This window comes from Argiope bruennichi, chromosome 4 (assembly GCF_947563725.1).
Source record: "Argiope bruennichi chromosome 4, qqArgBrue1.1, whole genome shotgun sequence".
NCBI classification, from domain to species: domain Eukaryota; kingdom Metazoa; phylum Arthropoda; class Arachnida; order Araneae; family Araneidae; genus Argiope; species Argiope bruennichi.
Genome location: NC_079154.1, coordinates 88,244,935 through 88,267,079, shown reverse-complemented (window position 1 = coordinate 88,267,079; position 22,145 = coordinate 88,244,935). Strand labels below are relative to the sequence as shown.

At 26.2% G+C, this 22,145-nt stretch overlaps 1 protein-coding gene across 1 annotated transcript; it reads right to left on the bottom strand.

Moving 5' to 3' along the window:
• Positions 1-334: 334 nt before the first annotated feature.
• Positions 335-21,651, bottom strand: LOC129965882 (DNA-directed RNA polymerase III subunit RPC8-like). Its single transcript, XM_056080137.1, has 7 exons — positions 21,420-21,651; positions 21,251-21,347; positions 16,507-16,593; positions 13,536-13,599; positions 8,231-8,323; positions 1,154-1,259; positions 335-461 (listed from the first exon to the last, which is right to left on the bottom strand). Exons 1-7 carry the CDS (start codon positions 21,528-21,530, stop codon positions 414-416), a joined length of 606 nt encoding a protein of 201 aa, XP_055936112.1. The 5' UTR covers positions 21,531-21,651; the 3' UTR covers positions 335-413.
• Positions 21,652-22,145: the final 494 nt, after the last annotated feature.

The window sequence follows — 22,145 nt, the reverse complement described above, 5'->3', positions numbered from 1 at the left end:
CTGCTTCATAAATAACATAAATATTTTTAATTGATTTAAAATCAAATGTTAGTTAATAAATATTTAAAAAAGTGTTTAAAATTATCTGCACTACATTAAAATTAAAAATGATGCAGAATACAAAAAAAAAAAAAAAAAAAAAAAAAAAAAAAATCATCTCCCATGGAATTTTTATAATCTGATATTTATAATGGAAAAACTTTTGTGTGATTTTAAGTTGTTGTTAAACAGAAGCACATAATGATGAAAGCTTATGTTTCAGGTTTTAAATAGTTTCATAAATTAAGCTTTAGTTCAAAAAAAGAAAGACAAAAATAAAAACCCCAGAAAACCATTCCAATAAAAAATATTATATATTTACATTTTTCAGTCCAAAATAAATAAAAAACACATCTACAAGATACTTCTTTCTTTCAGCTCCACCATGATAGTAAGCCTAATCCAGGTTCATTTATGGAGCCCTAAAAAAATTGTTATTTTTTGTTGTTTACCTCACAATGAAATTTACATGCATGAAAATAAATAAAAAGAAAATTGCTGCAATGAAATTAAAGATAATTAAGAAAAAAATTAAACATTTCAAAAAGCAATGAAGTTTAAATAAAGTTAATCTGAATATTTTAGTAAAAAATAACATCCAAAACATTAATTAATAGAATTAACAAATGATGATAAATAACCAGTCAACAGTATTTATGGTTAAATCTAATTTAATATTTAATAAAATGTCAGATTTAACACTGATTTTTAAATCAAATAATAATGTAGAAATAATATTTTTTAAAAAGTAAGGAATCAGACATGGAAAAGTGATTCATTTTTCATAAAAAGGTTTATATTATTGAATTAGAAAAAGCTTTAAGTGAATTATTTCAATTTCAAAACAAAAGAAAACAAACTTTTTAGTTGATAATATAAACTAATCTTTGTAAGACAGAAAACCAGTACTTTAAAAAAGCTTAGCAAGATAAAAACATTTATTCATCGCCTTCTAGAAGAAATATATAGTTGTATGATTTAAATGTATAATAAAATGTTAACAAACATTTATCTCAACTGTCAAATGAGAATACATATAAATCTTTTATATAAGATTATTTAAAAGCTGTGAAAAGAAAGAAAATGGCAAATTTTCTATTTAAAAGGAACTCACTGTTAAATAATATGGTATCCTTCTATCTTTCTCCTCAGATTCTGTATTTTCATTTTCTGGACTAGTTGGAGTAGTATCAACAAATGTACCTTCCAATACACGAAATCTTTAAAAACAAACATATATAAAGTATGCAATATCTACACCAATTTATTAAAAAAAATTAAATCAGAAATAAATAAATCAAGAAATATACAAAGCTTAACAAGAACAATCAAAACAAAGCATAATATAAACAAGAAATAATAGTATAGACAGAGAATAAATTTTAAAAAATAAAATATATTCCATACATGGAAGCACACTGAAAAGTTATAATTTCACAATTTGCCATGCAATAATAAAGTAGCCTGATACTACCAAGAAAATCAACAAATAAATAATGCATTTTTAGTTTTTGTAATGGATTTAATCGCTTAATCACTTTTCTTCATAAAAAATCAAATTAGCCACCTATATGTGTGCCTCAAAATTCAGAGGAAAATGCCTGAAATATTATGCAGAAATGGATATGAAATAAAAAATGCAGAACACAAATATTGATATTCAATAAATAAAATTTTAATTAAATTTCATTTTTGTAAAATTTTATAAAACATTTTACAAAAAAAAATCAGTTGTAACATTAAAGCCAGATGCATTTATAATAAAAAATGGAAAAATTCTTTACAATCATGGAGTTTTTGATTAAAACAAAAATTTAATGATGTTCTGATTAAAAAATTTTAATTTATCATGTCATGAAAGCAAGTTATAATAAAAAGACGAATTCAAAGAAAATAAAACATTTGTTAAAAAAAGTTATGAAAAATTTCTAATTGTTCATTTGAATATACATATATTGGTATGACCATAAATATATATATACAAAATTTTTACTGATAAATTTCTAAAAAAGCCTTTATTATTTGCATGCCTACTTAGAGAATTTCCATAATTCTAAATGACAGATTTCTTATCTGTGCGTTTACATTTTATGCGGTACTTCTGCTTGCAAATAAAAAGTAGCTGACATGAACTGAATGTTTTTTTCATTAGTTTAACTAATTACAAAACTAAATTTAAAAATATCGAAAAAAGGGCTTTTAATGCAAGTAAATTACTGAATCTATTTATATAAAAGTATTATTTAAAGTACACTTAAATAAAATTATAATGGAAGGCATTTGCTCTACATTTATAACTACCTGCTGCATAAAAAAAAAAAGGAAGTAAAAGTAAAGGATTACTTTCAAAAAGCTGGAAGACAAAGATCCATTTCTTATCGTTTAAATTATTGTTTTCAAATTCCTCTTTCCTTAGACAAAAACAATATAAGTTTACGTTTTGAAACATCATAGATAATGATTTTATTGCTATTGCACAATTCAGTATTTATTGCAAAAAATATTAAGTATAAAATTAACATACGAGCATAAACTTCTTACAAAATTTATATTATTGAAAAACGATGAAGTTTTTCAGAAAATGCCAAAGATATGTATCACTTGGCAAAGACTAGAAGTTTATCTCTACATTTTAAATATATTTGAAAAAATTGGCTAACGTTTGCAATTATTCTTCTCTCAATTAAATATAAAGAATGCTTTTTATGATAGAAAGTACGAATTTATCGTTTGATCTTTCTATTATATTAGAGGGAAAAATCGTCTGCTTTTCTTAATCAATGTTGGAATTATTACCTCTTATGTTGAGTTTTTCAAAATTTTTATTTAATTATTAATTAGAATAAAAAATAATAGTTCATCAGTTCTTTTTTAACAAGTATGCTTCAGTACAAGCGTATTAACTGAATGTCATTGGTTTAACCACGTCATTGGCGAACACAATCAACAGACAAGCATATCTTTGGCGATCTTTTTTCGCAATTAATCGTCGTTATGAAGTTCATACAAGCACTTATACTGGGGTAAAAGCAATAATAGTTATATCTTTTTAATCCAATACAGTTATACTCTCAGAAGCATAGTCTGACAACAAAACCAAAAAACTGCCAAATTAACAAAAGTTCTAGATTTTTTTTTCGAGGAATATTTGTCGAATTACTGTAATTGTCTAAATTAATCTTCCAATAATTTGATCTTTTAATTTTGTAAAAGGAAGTTAGGAAAGTAAGAAAAGTTTGCTTTGAAAGCTAATGAATCGAATTTGTTTTTTTATTTAAGCCTCTTATCTCAGTCCAGGTGTCAGCTTTCACTCTATTAGCCAATATCACTCCTCTATTACAGCCGTCGATCTCCTTTTAACTATATTGCAGCATTATAAGGAGTCCTAACAAGCTCAAGTATCAACTGATACTACATTTCACTTTTAGCATAAAATTTCCCTTCAACTAACTTCGTTACGCAGTCTTATATGCGATGCAACCCGATCGCGGAGCGTTTTAGAGAGACATGCGAGGAAAAAAACTTAAGGTTATAATGGCTATGATAATGAAGAGAAAAGTTGATTTACTTTTCAAATTTTTCCAAAGGTCAAACATTCTTTATGTATAATCAATAGATATCTTTCTCAGATAGCGACAAGCCATGAATTATGCCTCAAATACATGAGATGGTTCAATCTTCGTAACTCCAGTAGCAGAGATGATGAAGATGATATACAGAATTACGTATTCAAGTACCCCCTCACCAACCATCCAAGGAGGAGGATATCTGGCGAACCGATCTTCAATCTAATCTCTCTAACAGTCCTCCGGCATTCGAAGACAAAAAAGTTTTGGATTTTGTCTTTCACCAGGATAATAATTTTCAGCTGGATTAGACATCTTCATTGAAAGTTTTATTGTTATCTTATAACCGCTCAAGGAGTTGTTCACTATTTAGCAAAGTCTGCCATTGTCTAAACGACTCAGTCTTTTCCCCCCCCCCTCCCTTTTTTTTTTTTTTTTTTTTATAGATGCGAATTTTGTTTTGGTCCGAGTCGCTTTGAATTTTAAACAACAGTGAATTCTATTTTTCTTTTTTTAATCAATTATTTCTTTTATTATTATTATATATTTTTCTTTCTTCATTTCCTTCTTTATCTTTTTATTTATTACTTTATTTTTCTTTCTTTCATACTCGCTTTATATCCCATTTGTAACAGGATATGTTTGTTTTCTTTTGTACCTTAGTATCTGTTTTTTTTCTTGCTTCCCAAGACTTTTTTTTTACCAACAAAGTTTACATTTTTTTAAAGCAAATATTAATGAGCTGTTTACCGATGTAACGCCGATAATGGTACACCCTATATTCATCATCCTTATGTTAGAAAACAGCGAAAGTGAATATTTAGCTATCTGCTGTATCTTTAGAATTGGAACGGTCTGAAATAGAGCTTAAACAAGTTGCTAAATTACGTAGACAAAAAAGAGAAAAAAAAATGAAGTGAATATTTTTAAGTAGGCGATTTGTTCTCGAGTAGGCGGAAAAACGATTGAAGCATTTTATTATTAATAATAATAATTTTCTTTCACTCTCACTTTTATTCACGTCGGGTATATTCTTTTGCGAAATGGTGCAAAATGCTAAAGTAATCTTAAAACATGTTTCAAATTTCCCACTCTCTTTGAAGCGACTTCGGTTATTATCATTCGAAATTATATGAGAAAGAATATCATAAATCTACAGGAAATGATAAAAATCTACTCGTTGGCAAATTATGGCCAGTTTTGGACAAACATTTAGATAATCCTTCATATGTGTGACTTCATATGTGTCAATACTCTGGGCACATATAAATTTTCAAGAAGCTTTTTTTTTTTTTTTTCAGATAGTGGAACGTTGCAGACAGAACAGAATGATAAACTTCTCTGAACTGCATCAAATTTACTGGAACGACAACAAGAAGGAATAATATTTTTGCACATTGAACATGATAATGTCACTATTTTGTAGTGAGAACTTTCGACTCCAATCAATACTTTCTTATTCATTAATGCATCGTACTGAAATTACTTTTTCTTTATTCTCTTTCCTATGTTATCATTTTTTTTAAATCAAGGGGCATTTTTTATTACCATTTATATTAGCTCATAATCTAGTTTCTGGACTATAATATTCATTATAGCTTTTACAGTTTGCTTAATATATTTTGAGGAAGATTATAATTTCTTAATTTATAATTTCACCATTTCTCTTTTGTTGATTCTAGATTGTAAACTCTCCATTTAAAACAAAACAACAACAAATAATACAAGGGGTCTCCTTGTTGCCTCAGTGCACTTCACGAAAACATGCAGAACCTTTAACTTTTCCATGCTATGATCTATTAAAATCATCAAAAATTTTCTAAGCTGACAAGACCTATCTGTCACCGGATTTACTTATCAATTCTAATGCAGTATATTTGTTAAAAGAAGGTTCTAAAATAGGATAGCATACACAAACATAGGCAAATTTTGCTATAATTTGCAGAATGAAGAGGGAATACTTTATAGGATTCATGATTTAACATTCTTTCCAAGACAAAGAAATTTTGCCAGAAAAAGTGAATAGAAAAGTGGAAACTAACATCCAATTCCTCATGCCCCTGCCTGAAGATGAGAAGTGTAGAACAACTGAAAATGGATTCCTCTATATAAATATTTTAAAAATCAAATCGGAAATGTAACACAAAAAAAATTGTTCATAACATTAACAAAGGGTAATCTTAATCTGACAAATAATAATTGTTTTAAGACTCAAATATAATATTGATGCTTTTTATTAAAAAAAAGTTATTTTTTTGTTATGGTTATAATTTTTTATGATTTGGTATATGTTTATGGTTTGTTATGTTCTATATCAAACAAATCTCTTAACACTAAAAAAGAAATTAAACTATCTGCCTGAAAAAATAAACTACATTTACTACACTTCAAGGGGTTAATTTATAGATTTAAGTTTAATTTTTAAAACTATATTTATACAAACATCACAAAATAATTGAGCGGAAAGGGATTATGAAAATATTACATATTATTTTCTGCTTCTAAACAAATAAAATTGAAATTAATTGTACAAAGTATTTTTTTAAAAACCAAGAATTCAATTTCACATCATATTATTCAGCAATTTTTCTGTGATGGTGACAATTTTATATGACTTATATATATTTTATATGAATATATTTTTAGATTATATGAACATCCCATTTTTAAAAAATGAGAATCCTATTTGTATTATTTTCCTTCTCTAAACTTTGACATAGGGAGATAATTGATAATTTCAGTGAGCCCCAGACTGGGGCATATAAAATCTTATCTCAAATCCTAACATCCAAGCCTTCATGGTGTGATTCTGTAACAATAACATTAAAATTCTAATAATTTTCAAATCATACATCTTAGATACAAACTAAAGAACTTTCAAAAAATAATATTACCAAAATGAACAATTTACAAAAAGTAGATTTTCACAAACATGAGAATAATAATTCTATGAAAAGAGAAATGGCATTTTGTCCAAAATAATGACCATTTTAAATCCCAGAATAAATTTCTCGTGAGTCATTTTCATTTGCCTTGTGTTTAAAAAAGGATATAATACCTTCTTTAATTTCTTGATTTGGAACAACAAAATTCCCTATGAATGTTACTTTTCTCCTTTAAGTACAAGACTTAGAGATAAATCATAAAATATTGTTTATCTTTTTACTTGCTATTCACAAGAAAGTCACAAGTACTACCCAACACTATAGTTAAACCACTGTGAATGACTTTTTTACAAAAGAAGTGTGTAGAAGAAGTAATATATTAGAACAAAAAAAAAAACCCATTAAAAATCAAAACCAATATACAGTGGTGGCCAAAAGTGTGTACATTTTTTTAAAGTTTCATGTTTTTCAACTTTGTGTGCTTGTAGAATATATTAATTTTCACTTAAATACAAATGTTTATATATCAAATTGAAGGTAATTTAATGTAGAATTTAATAACAAAAACAATATTACAATATCTGTATTACAAAAGAAGTTACACTCATTTTAGTAAAATCTATCTTAGATTTGCATTTTTTTAAAGTGATACTTACACAATCAATACTTAGTAGGATAACCCTTATTTTTTAAGACAGCTTCACAGCGTCTTTTCATTGAGTGAACAAGTGTTTGGAGTTCATCTTTCGTAATAACATAGCGCCAAGAATCAATTGTAGATTCAATAAGTTGTCTTATTGTTCTATTATAATTCTACAAGCATGCAAAGTTGAAAAACATGAAACTTTCAAAAAATGTCCACACTTTTGGCCACCACTGTATATAAAATCTCGTCACAGAAACTGCCAAGTATTAAAATTACCAGCAATGGTAAAAGATTTCCAATCTTTAAAATGTACCAAAACAAAATGAAATAATTTAATTCATTTTTAGCTTAAAATAATTCCAAATAAATTCATTTTAAACTGCTAAAAGCCTTAAAATTTGCCAATTATGCAATTTAATGAATTAATATGAATGATATATTGTAATAACCAAATGATTGAATTGGAATTTTGTAAATTTTAATGCAACTCAATTTTCTGACTTGTGTTCAGAGACAGAGCAGCAATGCATAAGAGAAGAAATTTATGAGAAATTCTATGAATAAATCATTAGATGATGTTAGAAACAAATTTTTCAACATAAAATGTCAACCAAAATTTTACTCTGAGATCTATAATTTAATTGCTGCATTAAAATCCTAGTATTTGAAATACATGTACATGCTACATATATTTTAATTATGCTAACAGGAAGGAAGTAAATTAGTAGCTTACTTCATAGGCACATGCATTCAATGGATTATGATGTCAAACAGGATGGAAAAATGCCACTCTTAAACATTCTAATTACAGATCAAAGAGACAAATATTAACTTGCTTGTTATTTTATACAGTAAATAGCAATTGCCTCAAAATATATTAATAGTAGACCGGGCTAAAGCTAAATCCTGTGCAACAAATATTAAATTGATAGTTACATTACTAATGCAATTAAACAAGACATATAAAATCAAAAATATTGGCAAATTTATCATCTGAGTAGTACTGCAAAAACCTTAGATGACATTTTAATAAATTCATGCTAATTAGAAAAATTGATAACTGCATTAAGATGCATCCAAATGTTGTCAGTTACCTAATTGGTTCATCTCTGTCCATAAAAAGGTCATGTGATTGACCACTTTCTTCACTGTTGAAAACCCATACCCAGAGCTGTTCTTTCTCATCACTACCAAGGAGTTAAGGAGAAGTATATCCATGGTATAATCAAGCAAAATTAAGAATTACAATTCATCATAATGAATGAACATAGCAGAAGCAAAAACAAATAAAAAAAAAGATTAAGAGTTGCTATTAATCTTAAAAGAAATAGTCAATTTAAAAAACACATTGTAAATCAACTATAACCTAATACAATAATAACTATTTAAAAGCAACTATTTAAAATGTCAAAGGATCACAATATTGGGACTAAAATAAGAGACATCTTTCCTTTTTTAACAAAGGCTGATCAATAATCTTTATATTTCCCATAAATGATACAAATTCCATTTTAACTCATAGAAAAAAATTCTATTAAATCTTTAAACACCTTCACAAATATATGATGAAAGAACATATAACAAAACAAAACAACATATAACAAAAAATATATATGAAAGTGACTATAATATAAACAAATTTTGATATTTTAAACCATCTAGTGTTAAATTCAAAATACAACTATTATTACAATAAATTACAAATATTAAACAATCATACAAATTATTAATCAGTATACTTATCTAAACCTATAAATAAATTGAAACTGTTCTAACAAACATTTTACTCCTTTAAATTAAAAAAAAAAAATAGTAGATAAGTTCAAACATTCTGATTGGATACATTGATACACCATTAAAAAGGAAGTAGATTAAATTATATACTTAAGATATTAACTTATAATCCACATATTTCATTTGATAAAATAAAAATCTTTGAATTTCTTTAATCATTGCAGAAAAGAGATTTCATTTTTTAATCAGACCAACTAAAATCAATACTGTAATTTATAGAAGAACAATATACTAGTTTCATGTATTTTATATGCCTGGAAACATTCCTTAAACCTCTGGCTGCATAATTCTTTAAAATCACTATTTAGATGTGATGTTTGCAAATAAGTTCAGATATTTTGCAAAGAAAATGAACCAATAACATATGTTATACACAATAACAATACAATAAAAATCTGAAATCGTAAAACTAAACACTCTAAACTGCAAAAAACTTGGGCTGCAACAGAAAATGGACTGATTGCCAACCGAGAAAATAACAGGATACGCAGCTGGAGGGTTAAACATTCCAAATGGAAAATAACATATGAAATATTCAAAAATAATGATATCTGATAAGATTTTTTTTTTTTAATAAAAAAAGCTTCATATATATATTTCACTTTTGATTAATACCCAAAAAGAGAACAGAATGAAGGGGAAAAACATGCTAATGTTCAGACAGACTAAACTTTTAACATTTTTGCTTTACACATTAAAGCCCTATATATTTTATTGGATTTAAATGCTTCATTTACATTCAAAGTGTATTCAAACATTTATCTTCGTGAGAATATACTTCTAAATTTCAGCATTCAAAAATATCAGTTTAGTCAAAAGGTTTCCAAATTAAAATCTCTCCCTTCTTTTCTCAAGGTTTCAATAAATAAATGTGTAATAGAAATCATAGTAAAATCAATTTATAATATAAAATTGAATATGTATTAGCATAAGACTCTCCCTCCCTTCACCTTCCTTCATTTTTCTCTCATCTTGTTTTTCTTTAAAAAATTTTATTCAAAGGATTCATTGTAAAGCAAGGCATGGACTTACTTTATCTTAACAAATAAGCACTTTTAGGGGGGGGGAAAGAAGAAGAATCAACTTTAACATAGTAATTTTTATTATAAAACTATGAGTCCGATGAAACAAATTAAGTTCAGTATAAACTATGTAAGTGTCCGATATTATACAAATATAAAATATTGCTATAAATATTTGCAAATATAACAAAAAAGATTTTACCAAAATAATATAAAATATTACTATAAATATTTATAAACATAAAATATTATATAATATATAAAATCATATTAAAATTGTGATAATTTTATTAAATATGCAAATAAAAAGTTTCTTTTAAGAAATTTTTCAAAATTCTTTCAATTCATGAATTCATTTTTCACTAATAATTTTTTCAAATTATTAGTCTTTGTTAGTAGTAAAAAGTTTTTTTATTTGTCCACCAAATGTAGCTTTGGATTCAATTTCAATAATATCCTTTTCTAAGAGTAATTTCCTTTTCTGTAAAGAGATCCAGAAATCAGAGTTTAACTTTATGTCATGACAAATATTTGCTTCACCATCCGTTTTCCCAAAAATAGGTGATATTTGAATAGGCTGATGTTGCTAATATTCTCAGTTCTTCAGTAATTTTACTGAGTGGATGTTACTAGACTGCTTTATGTGGTCATAGACCACATGTGAAACAGAGATATTTTTTCATTCAAATCTTTTAACTAATACTAAATCCTCTTTCAACACAAGATTGTTCACAAGAAAAAAAATAAAAATAATTTTCAAAAATCCAAAGTTTTTTAAATTTATAGTCTTTAAATAAAGAATCCTTTAGAAAGCTTCATCCAATCTCATTTTTATGACATGAAAATTATTGAAACAACTCAACATTTATTGAAGATCTATTCATTAAACATTCTAACATTTGAAAAACAAACAATTGACAATCAGGCTTGAAAAGAATATAATTTTATTGGATATTGCTTTTGTGCAATGAAAATCATTCAATAATTTGTCCTTTCTTATGCCTTCATTCACTGTCTCAATTGCAGAAGAAGATACATTGTTAGAAAAATTAAACAGGCACTAGCATTTTACTGAGAAATACTTTCAATTCAGAAATCTTAAAACTTTAAAAAACGTATCATTGTTTTAGTAACATGTATATAGTGAATGTGTATGAAGTGGGTCATCATTCTCAGACATTTGAAAAAACATCAAATATATATATTTAATACACTATTTAAGACATATGAAATCAATTGAAAATGAATCTTCAATATTTCATAGCATACACCATAATAAAGGAATTGTCACCCCTCTGATATAAAAATTAGGGACCTCAGATAAGGCCATGAATGCCACGAGTACACAGATATTCATTTCAGAGTCCCAGTATAATAACAAAACAAAACAAATTGTGTGCTCTTAAACTTTTTGGTCGGCCAATTGAATCAAAAATTTATGACAGAGCTGCAATAATAGAATCTCTTTCCCCCCCATCTAAACAAGCAAAAGAATATAAAAGAAAAAAGTAAATAAAAGGGGTTTATTCCTCCCCATTTAAAGAAAGTAAAAGAAAAGTCAAATAAATGAAAAGGATGTATTTCCCCCATTTTATTAGTATTTCCCTGAACTTAGATAAAGACCTTTTCCATTGACTTCCATATTCATTAAATATGTTAAACACAGAAAGAATAGCCTACAATTGGCAAGATCTAACATAGTAAAATGTCCACCACCCCCATAAGAAGAAAAATAAAAGCATCTGCATTAAAAAAAAAGCATTTTTAAAGCCCTTATATTAGGAGTTTTTATGAAATTTTAATGATGCTATGCATTATGTTACACTGCATATAAGTTGAAAATTTTATGTAAAAATCTTCCACAATTTTACTTGATATCAGTTTGTGTCTAGGAGGAAATACAAAGGAAACTTTCAATATTTTAAATAAATGAAAAATAATTTTAAGGATTCATTATTAAACATGTTATAAAAGGTGTCAAAATTAACGTAAGATTTGAATTTGAACCACCATTTGTACAGTAAAGTGTTGGCAACTCTAATTAAAAAAACTATTTGAAAGCTGATAGTTCAGTATTAGTAGAAATGGTGCATTACATGATAGAACAACATGTTTTTAATGTTGAAACAATATTTCAAAAATAATGAAAGTCCAGCGGCCACAGATCGAAAATTTGAGAATTGGCTTCCTAGATCATGTCATTTAACACCATTGGATTTCTTTTTATGGGGTAATTTGAAATCAAAGGTCTATCCCAACAAGCCCACAAGTTCTTCCTTCAATGCCACATGAGTAATGAAAGAGGAAATTCACTACATCAACAAATTTCTGCCACAAAAGAGTGCATATGTGCCATCAGTCATGGAGGCCATTTGCCTTATCTGTTATTCCATACAAAACCCTAACCCGTGTACCTTACAATTAAATAAAAATACAACAATTTAAAGAAAAAAAAATTGTTTTTTATTTCATTCAAATCTTGTATTAACACCTTGTTCAATCATGTAATGCTCCATTTTTACTAATCCTAAACTAATAACTGTCAAATGGAACATTTTAAATAAGGTTGCCAACACTTTACTGCACGAATGGTGGAAAATTTAAGTCTTGCATCAATTTAGGAATTCCCTTTACTATAATTACAAAAATGAAATGTCGTGCTTAGTCGTTGGTTACAGTTCAGAGCGAAATGTTTTAATACAATTTAACAAATTATATTAGTTGCTCATCACAAATTTTTATAAAGTATAAAATGATAAATCAAATATTATGAAAAATCTTCAGCAAATTATGAAAGTTAACATTCCATTTATAAAAGAATCTGATAAAAATAATAGCAAAATTTTATTTTGCATTCATCATAAAATACAACTATGTTAATTAGCATTTTTAAAGCACCAAAAGGATTAACTAACAACTCTGTAATATTATCACAATAAAATAATTAAACAGATATAAAGTAAATAATTAAATTATTTAAATGTATTTTAATAATACATTTAACTTAAAAAATTATAATATAACTAGATTTTCATCTTTGCAGATGAAGCCTGAACTTATTTCTGATAATTTATAAAACACTCCTACTATCTGAAACCATATCATTATCACATATTATATGTAAATAAAAACAGAATTTTCAGCTCTGTAATAAAAATTATGAATTTTTTGACTACAACTTTTAAATAGCATGTACATAAATGCAATTATGTAAGCACAAGTAAAATGTCATCCAGGTTAGACTGTAAATTTCATTAAAAGAACAATGGTTAGAACAAATACCAGTATTAATCAAATGGCTCTTCAACAAAACTTTCTTTATAAAGAAAGGTAAAAGCTTAAATCTATTTCAATAGATTGCTTATAATCTTTATGAAAATATATCCTAAAACTTGCTCAAAACAATAATAACAAGAAGTTGCAGCTATTTGTTAGCATACAACTATAAAATGTTATAAGATAAAAACAGTCTTTTGTGCAAATGTTATATTTAGCATACAATCCATATAATAAGACCAAGCAATATAAAAATAAAAATGTGAGACACTGAAAATATCAAAATAAGGTTTTAAAAAAAGGATACAATCTTGATGGTTGCTGCAAGTCATCTTTAGGAATAAGAATGTCATCAAAGAATCCAAGGGAGACTGAAAGAAACAATATTATAACTTTTATAATATAATTCTTACAGTTTTTTTTAAAAATATGTAGCACTGATACTATAAAGCACAAAAATTTTCACTTTTGCTAATTATAGATATCCTTAATATGAGTTTTGTACAGAAATTTGTAAGGGTACTTACAATTCCATTCGATCAACACTTAATAAAAAAATAAAAATAAAACTAGGAATAGATAATCCATTTCTTTATTCCAATTGCATTAGTACTCTATTATGTACAATTAATTTTGCAATTATTCATGGAGAAATATTACAATCTTATTCATTCATAGAATAAAAAATATTAGACTACTTATTACAAATTTAATCAACACATTTCAAACAGCCTTTGAATTTTTCCTTATTAAAAAATAATATTGCTCTACTATTATTTTCTAAGTGAATCTCACATAGACTATTTATATATTTCATTTCATTTGAAATTGATAACAAACATTTTCAGAATTTGAAGTCAGATAATTGATTCATGTGTTTTTACTTAACTGGAAAAATCTAAAAACTAGGACAGTAATAAAAAAAAAATATTTGCTAGTAATTACTGAATTATTTAATGATTTTATATCAGCTACTAAATGTGACAATCTTTGTTTATAAAAACAGAAACATACATTCAAAATAATTAATATTTCCTTATCAATTTTAATAAGAATGATAAAAATATGATTGGATTTTTGTAAATGTAAATAGAAAGGTATGTTTGTTAATTAAAGAGTAAGGTGTATTTGTAAAGAGAAATGCATACTCATTTTGAAATGATTATTATAATTTATACTTTTGATTGGGATAGGATTTTATTCTGGCAAGAATTTTATTCCCCTCAGTTTCATTTGTGCATTCAATGTTAAAAAAAAAACCCACTTATCTGTCCTAAAATAGTAACAAAACATAAAATTATACATAGCAAAACAGATTCTTAAAAACTTCAAAGAAGCACAATTTGTTCAAAGCAAGAAAAAAGATGAGACACTGCCTATGAATGCGAATTGTGTAATGCTGGTCTCTTCACTGATTTGCATTTTGAGATTTTTCATATGGATTTGAAAAATCTCCAAAGGCATTAATCATTACAATTGAAGCATTGGTTATTACAATTTTCGTGTGAGATTTTCAAACTTCAAATGTAAATAGTTATTTTTTCTTAAGTTCTTATATTTTCTACTAATAATCTGGTGCTAAGCACTATCAATCATAATAGAATGCAGAATATGTTTTTTTTTAATATTAAATATCAAGTATTTTAATTATTTTTTTAAATCATGTTTGAAAACATTTGTCACGTATTTAAAAATTGTTTCATTTCTATGCAAAAGTTACATTTTATGTATTATTATTTAAATTTTTCAGAAATATAAGGCACATTAGGCTTAAAGGGAGAAGTACAGATAGTCAGATCTTGCAGAGGTCCTACAAGAGCCCTTTTTTCTTTGTGCATTCATTCCAAAAAGTTTTTTAAAAAATGTCTTTAAATTTGAGTTGAAATTGAGTTTCAGTTAGACAAGCTTCATGCATATATGTTGCAGTAGATATCAATAGATAAAAAGCTATAAACATTTTATCCGATTTTCGGTGTATCAAGTAAACATCTTAAAATGAAATAACAGATACAATATAAAAAATTACAATATCTCTATCAATATTTTATTATTACAGAATTCTGATTGATGTAGTTAGAGGCAAGCAAGATCTATCTATGTAGCAAGATCTATCGCTAAAATCCTAGTGAACTGCGAGGCCTAGCAGCATAGCTGTCCTGGATTTTAGTTTTACAAATTTCCTACCTTCCCTTTCATTTGTAAATTAAAACTCTTTCTTAAATTGAGCTATAAAATTTTTGGAATTTTATTTGCATATTTTGATAAGAGAAATAAAATATATTCTAGTTTTCCGGAAGTCTAGAATACTAAAAAGACAACACTATTTATGGACGCAGTTAACACACTTATGAAAAGTGTATTTTGGAAAATATTTAATTGCACCCATTTCCTTTAAGTTTTGTGGTTTTTAAAAATCCTTGTGATACTCCCCATTTTGTTACTAAGCAGTTTGATTAGCTGTAAAACTAGAGCTTAATTGAAATAAATAAAGTATGGTTAGAAAAGAAAAAAAAAAAATGACAGCAGACTGCCAGAAGATAGACATGGGTGAAGAATTAAACACTTGAATAATAGGGCATTGATTTCCTATGTGAGTACGTTGATGTTGGCTGATTGGATAATGGATTGCCTGATTTGTATTAAATAATTATTTTGCTTTAGTATAGATACATCTATTAGCAAGGATAAATATTTGGTGAAGGAAAGTTTCACTGTATATGAATAGCCAGTTGATAAAAATTAAAAATTTTTGTTCTTCTAGGTGAACACCAAGAGGAAGAGGAAATTTTAAGTCTTGTAATTAACCATGTTTGTCTTCTTGCAATCAGCTTTGTCTTATATCTTTTGTAAAAATATGCATACTTTGTATGTACTTAAATATGTAGTTAGTAAGCAGATATGTATGCAATTGTCTTTTTTTTAAATGTAAATTGGCACTTCTATGTCATAAATAAAATATTAGTTTAAAGTAAAATTTAGATTTCTAAATAAAAAAATACGTATAATAAGCAAATTAAAATAATTAAATCACAATGCAAAACTATTGTGAAATGTGGTTGCTATATGATATTTCATATAGTTGTTATCTTAATTTTTAATGAAAATATGAAAGATTGAAAGATTATATGTTTATTTTCTAAAAATAATAACAAAAATTAGAAATATAGGATATACAAATAAAGCAAAAAATCAGACAAGAATATAAATTCAAGGAAAAGCTACATTAATTTTCCTTTTGGAAGAAAAAAAAAAATTAAAGGAAAATTTCAGTTACATACCATGGACACCTTCTCTGCTGCAGCTACGTATCTTTCCAACTAGAACCTCATTCATAAATGGTCGAAATACAATATAACTGAAATAAACTAAAAGTAAACTTTTAAAGATATTAGTCAAGAAATATAAAACAAAAAACAATGATCATATTAAGAATTTAGAGCCTGTAATACACAATCTAAATTACATTGAAAAATAAATATCTTTATTATAAAATATTCTGATTATTTATATAAGCCAAACTTACACAGATGAATTAATCTTTATAAACAGAAAAAATAACTTTTTTCTATTTTTGATCAAAACTATTTGCATGAATGTAAACAAACAGACATTTAGATTGTTATTTAGTTATATTTTTAAGAATTTCATAAAATACAAGAGAAATACAAATCAATCAACACATACAAAAAAAAACTTATTTCTTTTTCAATTATAAGCGAAGGAAAAATACTGCCTGACATCTAATATCAAGAAGTATAATTCTTTAAATCTTAACAAATTATCAAAAATCTGCTTTATTATTTAATTCTCTTCAGTATTTAAAAAAAAAAGAGAAAATAAAACTGCTCTGATGTACATATCATAAGTCTTCAAAATATTTCAGCATATTTCATAGTTTGCTATCATACATTTTTTTCTGTGGAGTGTCAATAGATATACTTGCTCACTTGTATTATAAGTAACTTAAAAGCTGTCATGGAAACTGAGTTCAGATGCATATATTTTCAATATCTTTAACTTTTGGCAGAGTGCATCATTAAAAATTATGAAATTAAATACAAAAAATGTGTATTATAGAAAATAAGCTATCAAACAGCTTAAGTCTCAGTCCTCTTCCATTGTCTTAAGTGGCAAAAAAGCAAAGATTGCATGCATTAATAAAGCAATTAGCTATTTTTGCATCACTGTCACTTCTAACAACCTAAAGGAAAAACATCGTTTTTATAAAATTCTAAATATTCATTTTCAATTGCACAAGAAATAAAAGAACAAAACTTGAAGTCAATTCATACATATTTCAGAAACTTTCATCTACATTCCACTCATCCAACACACACAGATATGAAAGCATCACTTTTAATTCGAATAAATAAAATTTAATACATTTAGAAAGAATTACATTTACAAAGGACTTCAAATATGACAAATATAGACCATTATTTCAATATAAATTGCAAAGCTACTAGTGTATTTGGAAACTCTTCTATGATTTATTAGGAACAAATAACTTATTTACAAATCATAATCAATATTAAGAATAATACCTGAAACATTACTTTATTCATCCAATTCCCAAATCTGAGTAAATGTTTGTGAATGATCAGATTTAACACATATGCAGAAATATTTTAATGCCACGGAGTCTCATATTTAAAATATTTTAATTATGAAGCCTACAAACAATAATTAAGATAGTGCAGCCATTTCAGATATAGAAGCCATAAGTGGTTTCAATTCAGAACAGAAAAAAGTTGTTATTTTGAAACATTTGAAAGTTGTACTTTCAAAAAACTGATTGAACCATAGAGCAAAATAACTCTGCAAGTTTTAAAGAGAATTCTTCTGCCTAGAAGCATTCTAAACAATACTGGATTTAAGTATTTGGCAACTCTAAGTGTCACACATTATGAGACCTTTCTTTTAATAAAAGTGGCCAATTAAATTTCTTATTTCAGGACATTTTTAACATGTCAATGATTTATTTTATGTTAAAATATTTTATTTAATTTTTTTCATGAATATGTATTTGTTTATATTCATGCATTATGACTAGAGTGCATGGCATTCATGTTTGTACAATGCAACTAAAGTGGAGGTTAAAATTTTTAAAAATTTTATAGTTAAGAGAATGCAATGAAATACATGATACTTGATAAAATATTAATATTTCAACATATGTAGAATTTATATTTTTTTCAAACTTTTTATTTGACAAATAGGTAAATAAGAATTTTTAGTTGACATGCTTGCAGCTCCATAGCAACTCTAGACAGCTGCCTAGTCTGCCAAGTTGGAAATTCACCACTGATTCTAAACATATATTCACATAATGTTATCAAAAACATTCAATGAAAAATTAAAATATTGATTGCATTTATACTAATCAAAATTTTCTAGAAAAATATATGTGTACCCAAGATTAATTTACTTAAAATTATACCCTGCTTTGAAGCTACATAAGCATCTCACAAATTTGAATCCTAATCAAATAGCTCTCTTTGGCGACCAGTTTGTTTGCCTATATTATTGACTTTTTAGATTGTTAAATTGATTTATGGAATGTATTTTTTAAAGAAACATTTAACTTTATCATTTGATATGAATGAATGGCAATAATTCAATTGAATCACTGCAAATTATAAAGTGCATACATATTACAAAATAAAAATGCAAGTGAAAATTCTACAGTAGAGTTAAAATACGTGATTGAATGTTTTGATTAATGAATTTGAATTTCATCACATCATTAAAAAGGATTTTGTTTTTTAATACTATTTTAGTAAGATCATTGTTTTGGAAGATATGAACATAAATTTTTGTTGGTAAATCATAACTAATACCCATTTGGAAATAATTAAATCTTTTTGCATTCATTTAAACTTTCTGTTTAAAGCGTATTTCTTTTATATCCACTTTGATCTGTTTGAATATATTTTTTGGGGACACAATGAATCCTCTCCAGAACACTTTTAATAACATTTTTCAGCTTTATTAATTAGCCATGTGAAGCACTGAATTCAATGCAGCTGTAAAATCATTCAACAAAGCAAAAATGAATAAATTCATATGATGATTTGTTTATTTTTTAGTGTTAATATTTGGCAATAAATAATAAAAGATTTTTGAGCTACATATGTCAGCATTTTAGTTATGCAGATAGAAAATTAAAAGAGGAAGTTTCACATCACGCAGCAAAAATTAGATGTAAGAATATGATGGATTTTAAGCTTGTAAAATCTATTCTCTCTCTCCAATCTTACATATTACAAAGTCAAAGAGTATTAAATACTAACAGTCATAATTTTGGCTATTATGGTACATATATTAGGACTTAAATAGATGTGAATTTTCACTAGCAGCTTTCTGGTCAAGAAAATTATACCATACTTGTATGATTCTTCATATGCATACAAGTGGGAAAATATTATAAAGGAAAATAAAAGTGGCAGCACAGATTCTCTTTAATTTTCATAATAGTGCATGGATTAAAATATAGAAGTACACATAAATCTCCATTTCACCTCAGCCGTCTTATTTGTTTGATGAAAGAAGACTAGAAAAATGTTCTAATTCCAGGAAGCCTAAAGATTTTATATATACACATTTCAAAACATACATATTATTATGCCCCCTTCTTTGAACATATTTTACATATGTGTAGAATATTGCTTTTCAAAGCAATGCTGTTTTTGGTGAAATATTTGGATTCTAATATAATTATGATTAATAAATATATTTAACATTAAACAGCCACAGTAAAATCCCTGGGAGAAATAAATAAATGATGACATAGCAATTTCTAAAAATACATATCCACAGAAAGCAAGATCTATTTTTATAGTTATCCTAATATCTATCATCCATTTATATTTTTAAATATTTAGATACCAGGCATTAAGAAAAGAAACACCAGTTTGCTAAGAGAAGCACAACCCATAACTCATTCAACTAAGACAAGTATTCAAAATGCCGTATAAGATCTACTTTTAATTTATATGCTTTTTTGTGTTTTGTCCCCTTCTATGAGACATATTTATTTATATGTTCATTATATAAATAAATTTAAAATGTGATTAATTTTCAGTAATCTAATAAAAGTATACAAGTATCATTTTAACATCAAAAGACAAATTTAAGTTTCTATTTCAGATTACAGGCTTGATAATGAAGTTATATAGAACTTCAAGCTTTGAGAGTAATTTGATAACAAACTGATCAGACAGTGATCTTTAATGACTTTATAATTACATTTATAAACAGTATGAAATAGTGAACAAAACAAATTAATAAGATTCCAGATACTAAGAATCATTTTGTTACAATTAGTGAACTTTTACACAACATCTTAGTATTACAAAATATTTCTTACATCATCTAATTAATCCATTATTTTCAAAATATGAAATATCTGTCAATATTAAAATAAATAAAACCATACAACTAAAATTTTACAAAATAACTGCAATGAAGTCAGTTCATCTTCATATGATACATATCTAATGTGCCATGCAACATAGAGTATATTCATTATTCAATATATCATGTGAATCCATTTATTGAGCATTAGGAAAAAAACAAGATTTTTTTAAATCAAAATTTATTTTTATAAATATGAAAATTTAATATTATATTCAAGAAACCATAAATTCTACAATCTCTTATAATTTTCTTAAAATATAAGTATTTGGAACTTGAATTTTGCAACTGGATATTTTATTGAATTCTGTAGAATCAGATGACTTTTAAAATGTGATTAAATCGAATTGCTTTTTTTAATCAAATAATTCCAAAATAGCATAATGCACAGAAGCTATGGACAGCAAACAATTCATGATTTGTTACATATATTAATTATGCTTTGATGTTCAAATCTTGATAACACAAAATTGTAAAATTATGATACGTTTTACATACTGCTTAACATTATTTGTAGAAAATGAGATTTGAAATTATTATTTGTAGAAATTGTAAACAAAATTTGTAGAAAATGAGATTTCGCATGAAAATAATTTTCTAGCTTACCACCAGTATGAGAGGCCCCATCTCCGGGAAAGATATAAGAATCTTCTAATTTGGTAATTTCATATAAAGCGATGCAAAGACCAACGTCTTTAACAATCTGAAATAAAACTGCAATGAGAAAGAGCTTAACAAAATCACAATACAATGAAGTTCAAAATAGAAAGCAAACCTTGTTCGCAAACTTTAGCCGCAATTCATCTGATATTGCATCAACTAAAGGTTTGTGAAACTTCCATGGAGGAATGCGTACAGTGTCTTTCATTTCAACTAAATTAAACATGTTTTTATAAAGTGTTTACTTATAAAATTTTCAATTTTGAAGAATACAAAAAAATAGACTTCACCGCAGTTTAAACTCAAATCAGAAAAAAAGTTTGTTTACTTCTTGAAAATATTCTCCTCAGTTCAGTTCAGTTTTTTCTTACTATTGCCACTTTATTAAATTGCAAGTATAAATTCTACTTGATAATCCAACACCCTGAATCATGCCTGAATCATTAGTAAATCGTTCGTGCTCTTGTCTTGATTCATCATCTTTCTTTTTTTTAAAAAAAATAACAGCAAGCTAAGGTGTTAACAAAAAAATTGAATAAAGATCATGAAATTGTTTTGGCATTCAACTTAAAGAATATTTAATCACATATATTTATTTGAAGTGAAATATGTTCACAGATAAAGCACAGTGAGCTTATTTTTGCTCATTTTACAAAAGAAAATAGGTTGTGAAATCCCATCAGAGCATGGTGCAATGTGCCATAAAACGTTAGTGTTATATCATAGTTGTCTAAAAATATCATATCATTATAAAAATATATAATATATATTCAGCCCTTTTTGTCTGGAACAAAGGCGTTACATGAATTTCCGACAAAAGACCATTCCAGGTGGTTTACAT

What these genes read in the sequence shown, in the direction of transcription:
- LOC129965882 (XM_056080137.1), bottom strand. Translation starts at nt 21,530, where the DNA reads ATGTTTAATTTAGTTGAAATGAAAGACACTGTACGCATTCCTCCATGG. An exon ending in CAGCAGAGAAGGTGTCCATG is followed by an intron (nt 13,600 to 16,506) that starts GTATGTAACTGA and finishes TGTTTCTTTCAG; the next exon opens with TCTCCCTTGGATTCTTTGAT. An exon ending in GACAGAGATGAACCAATTAG is followed by an intron (nt 1,260 to 8,230) that starts GTAACTGACAAC and finishes TTGTTTTTAAAG; the next exon opens with ATTTCGTGTATTGGAAGGTA.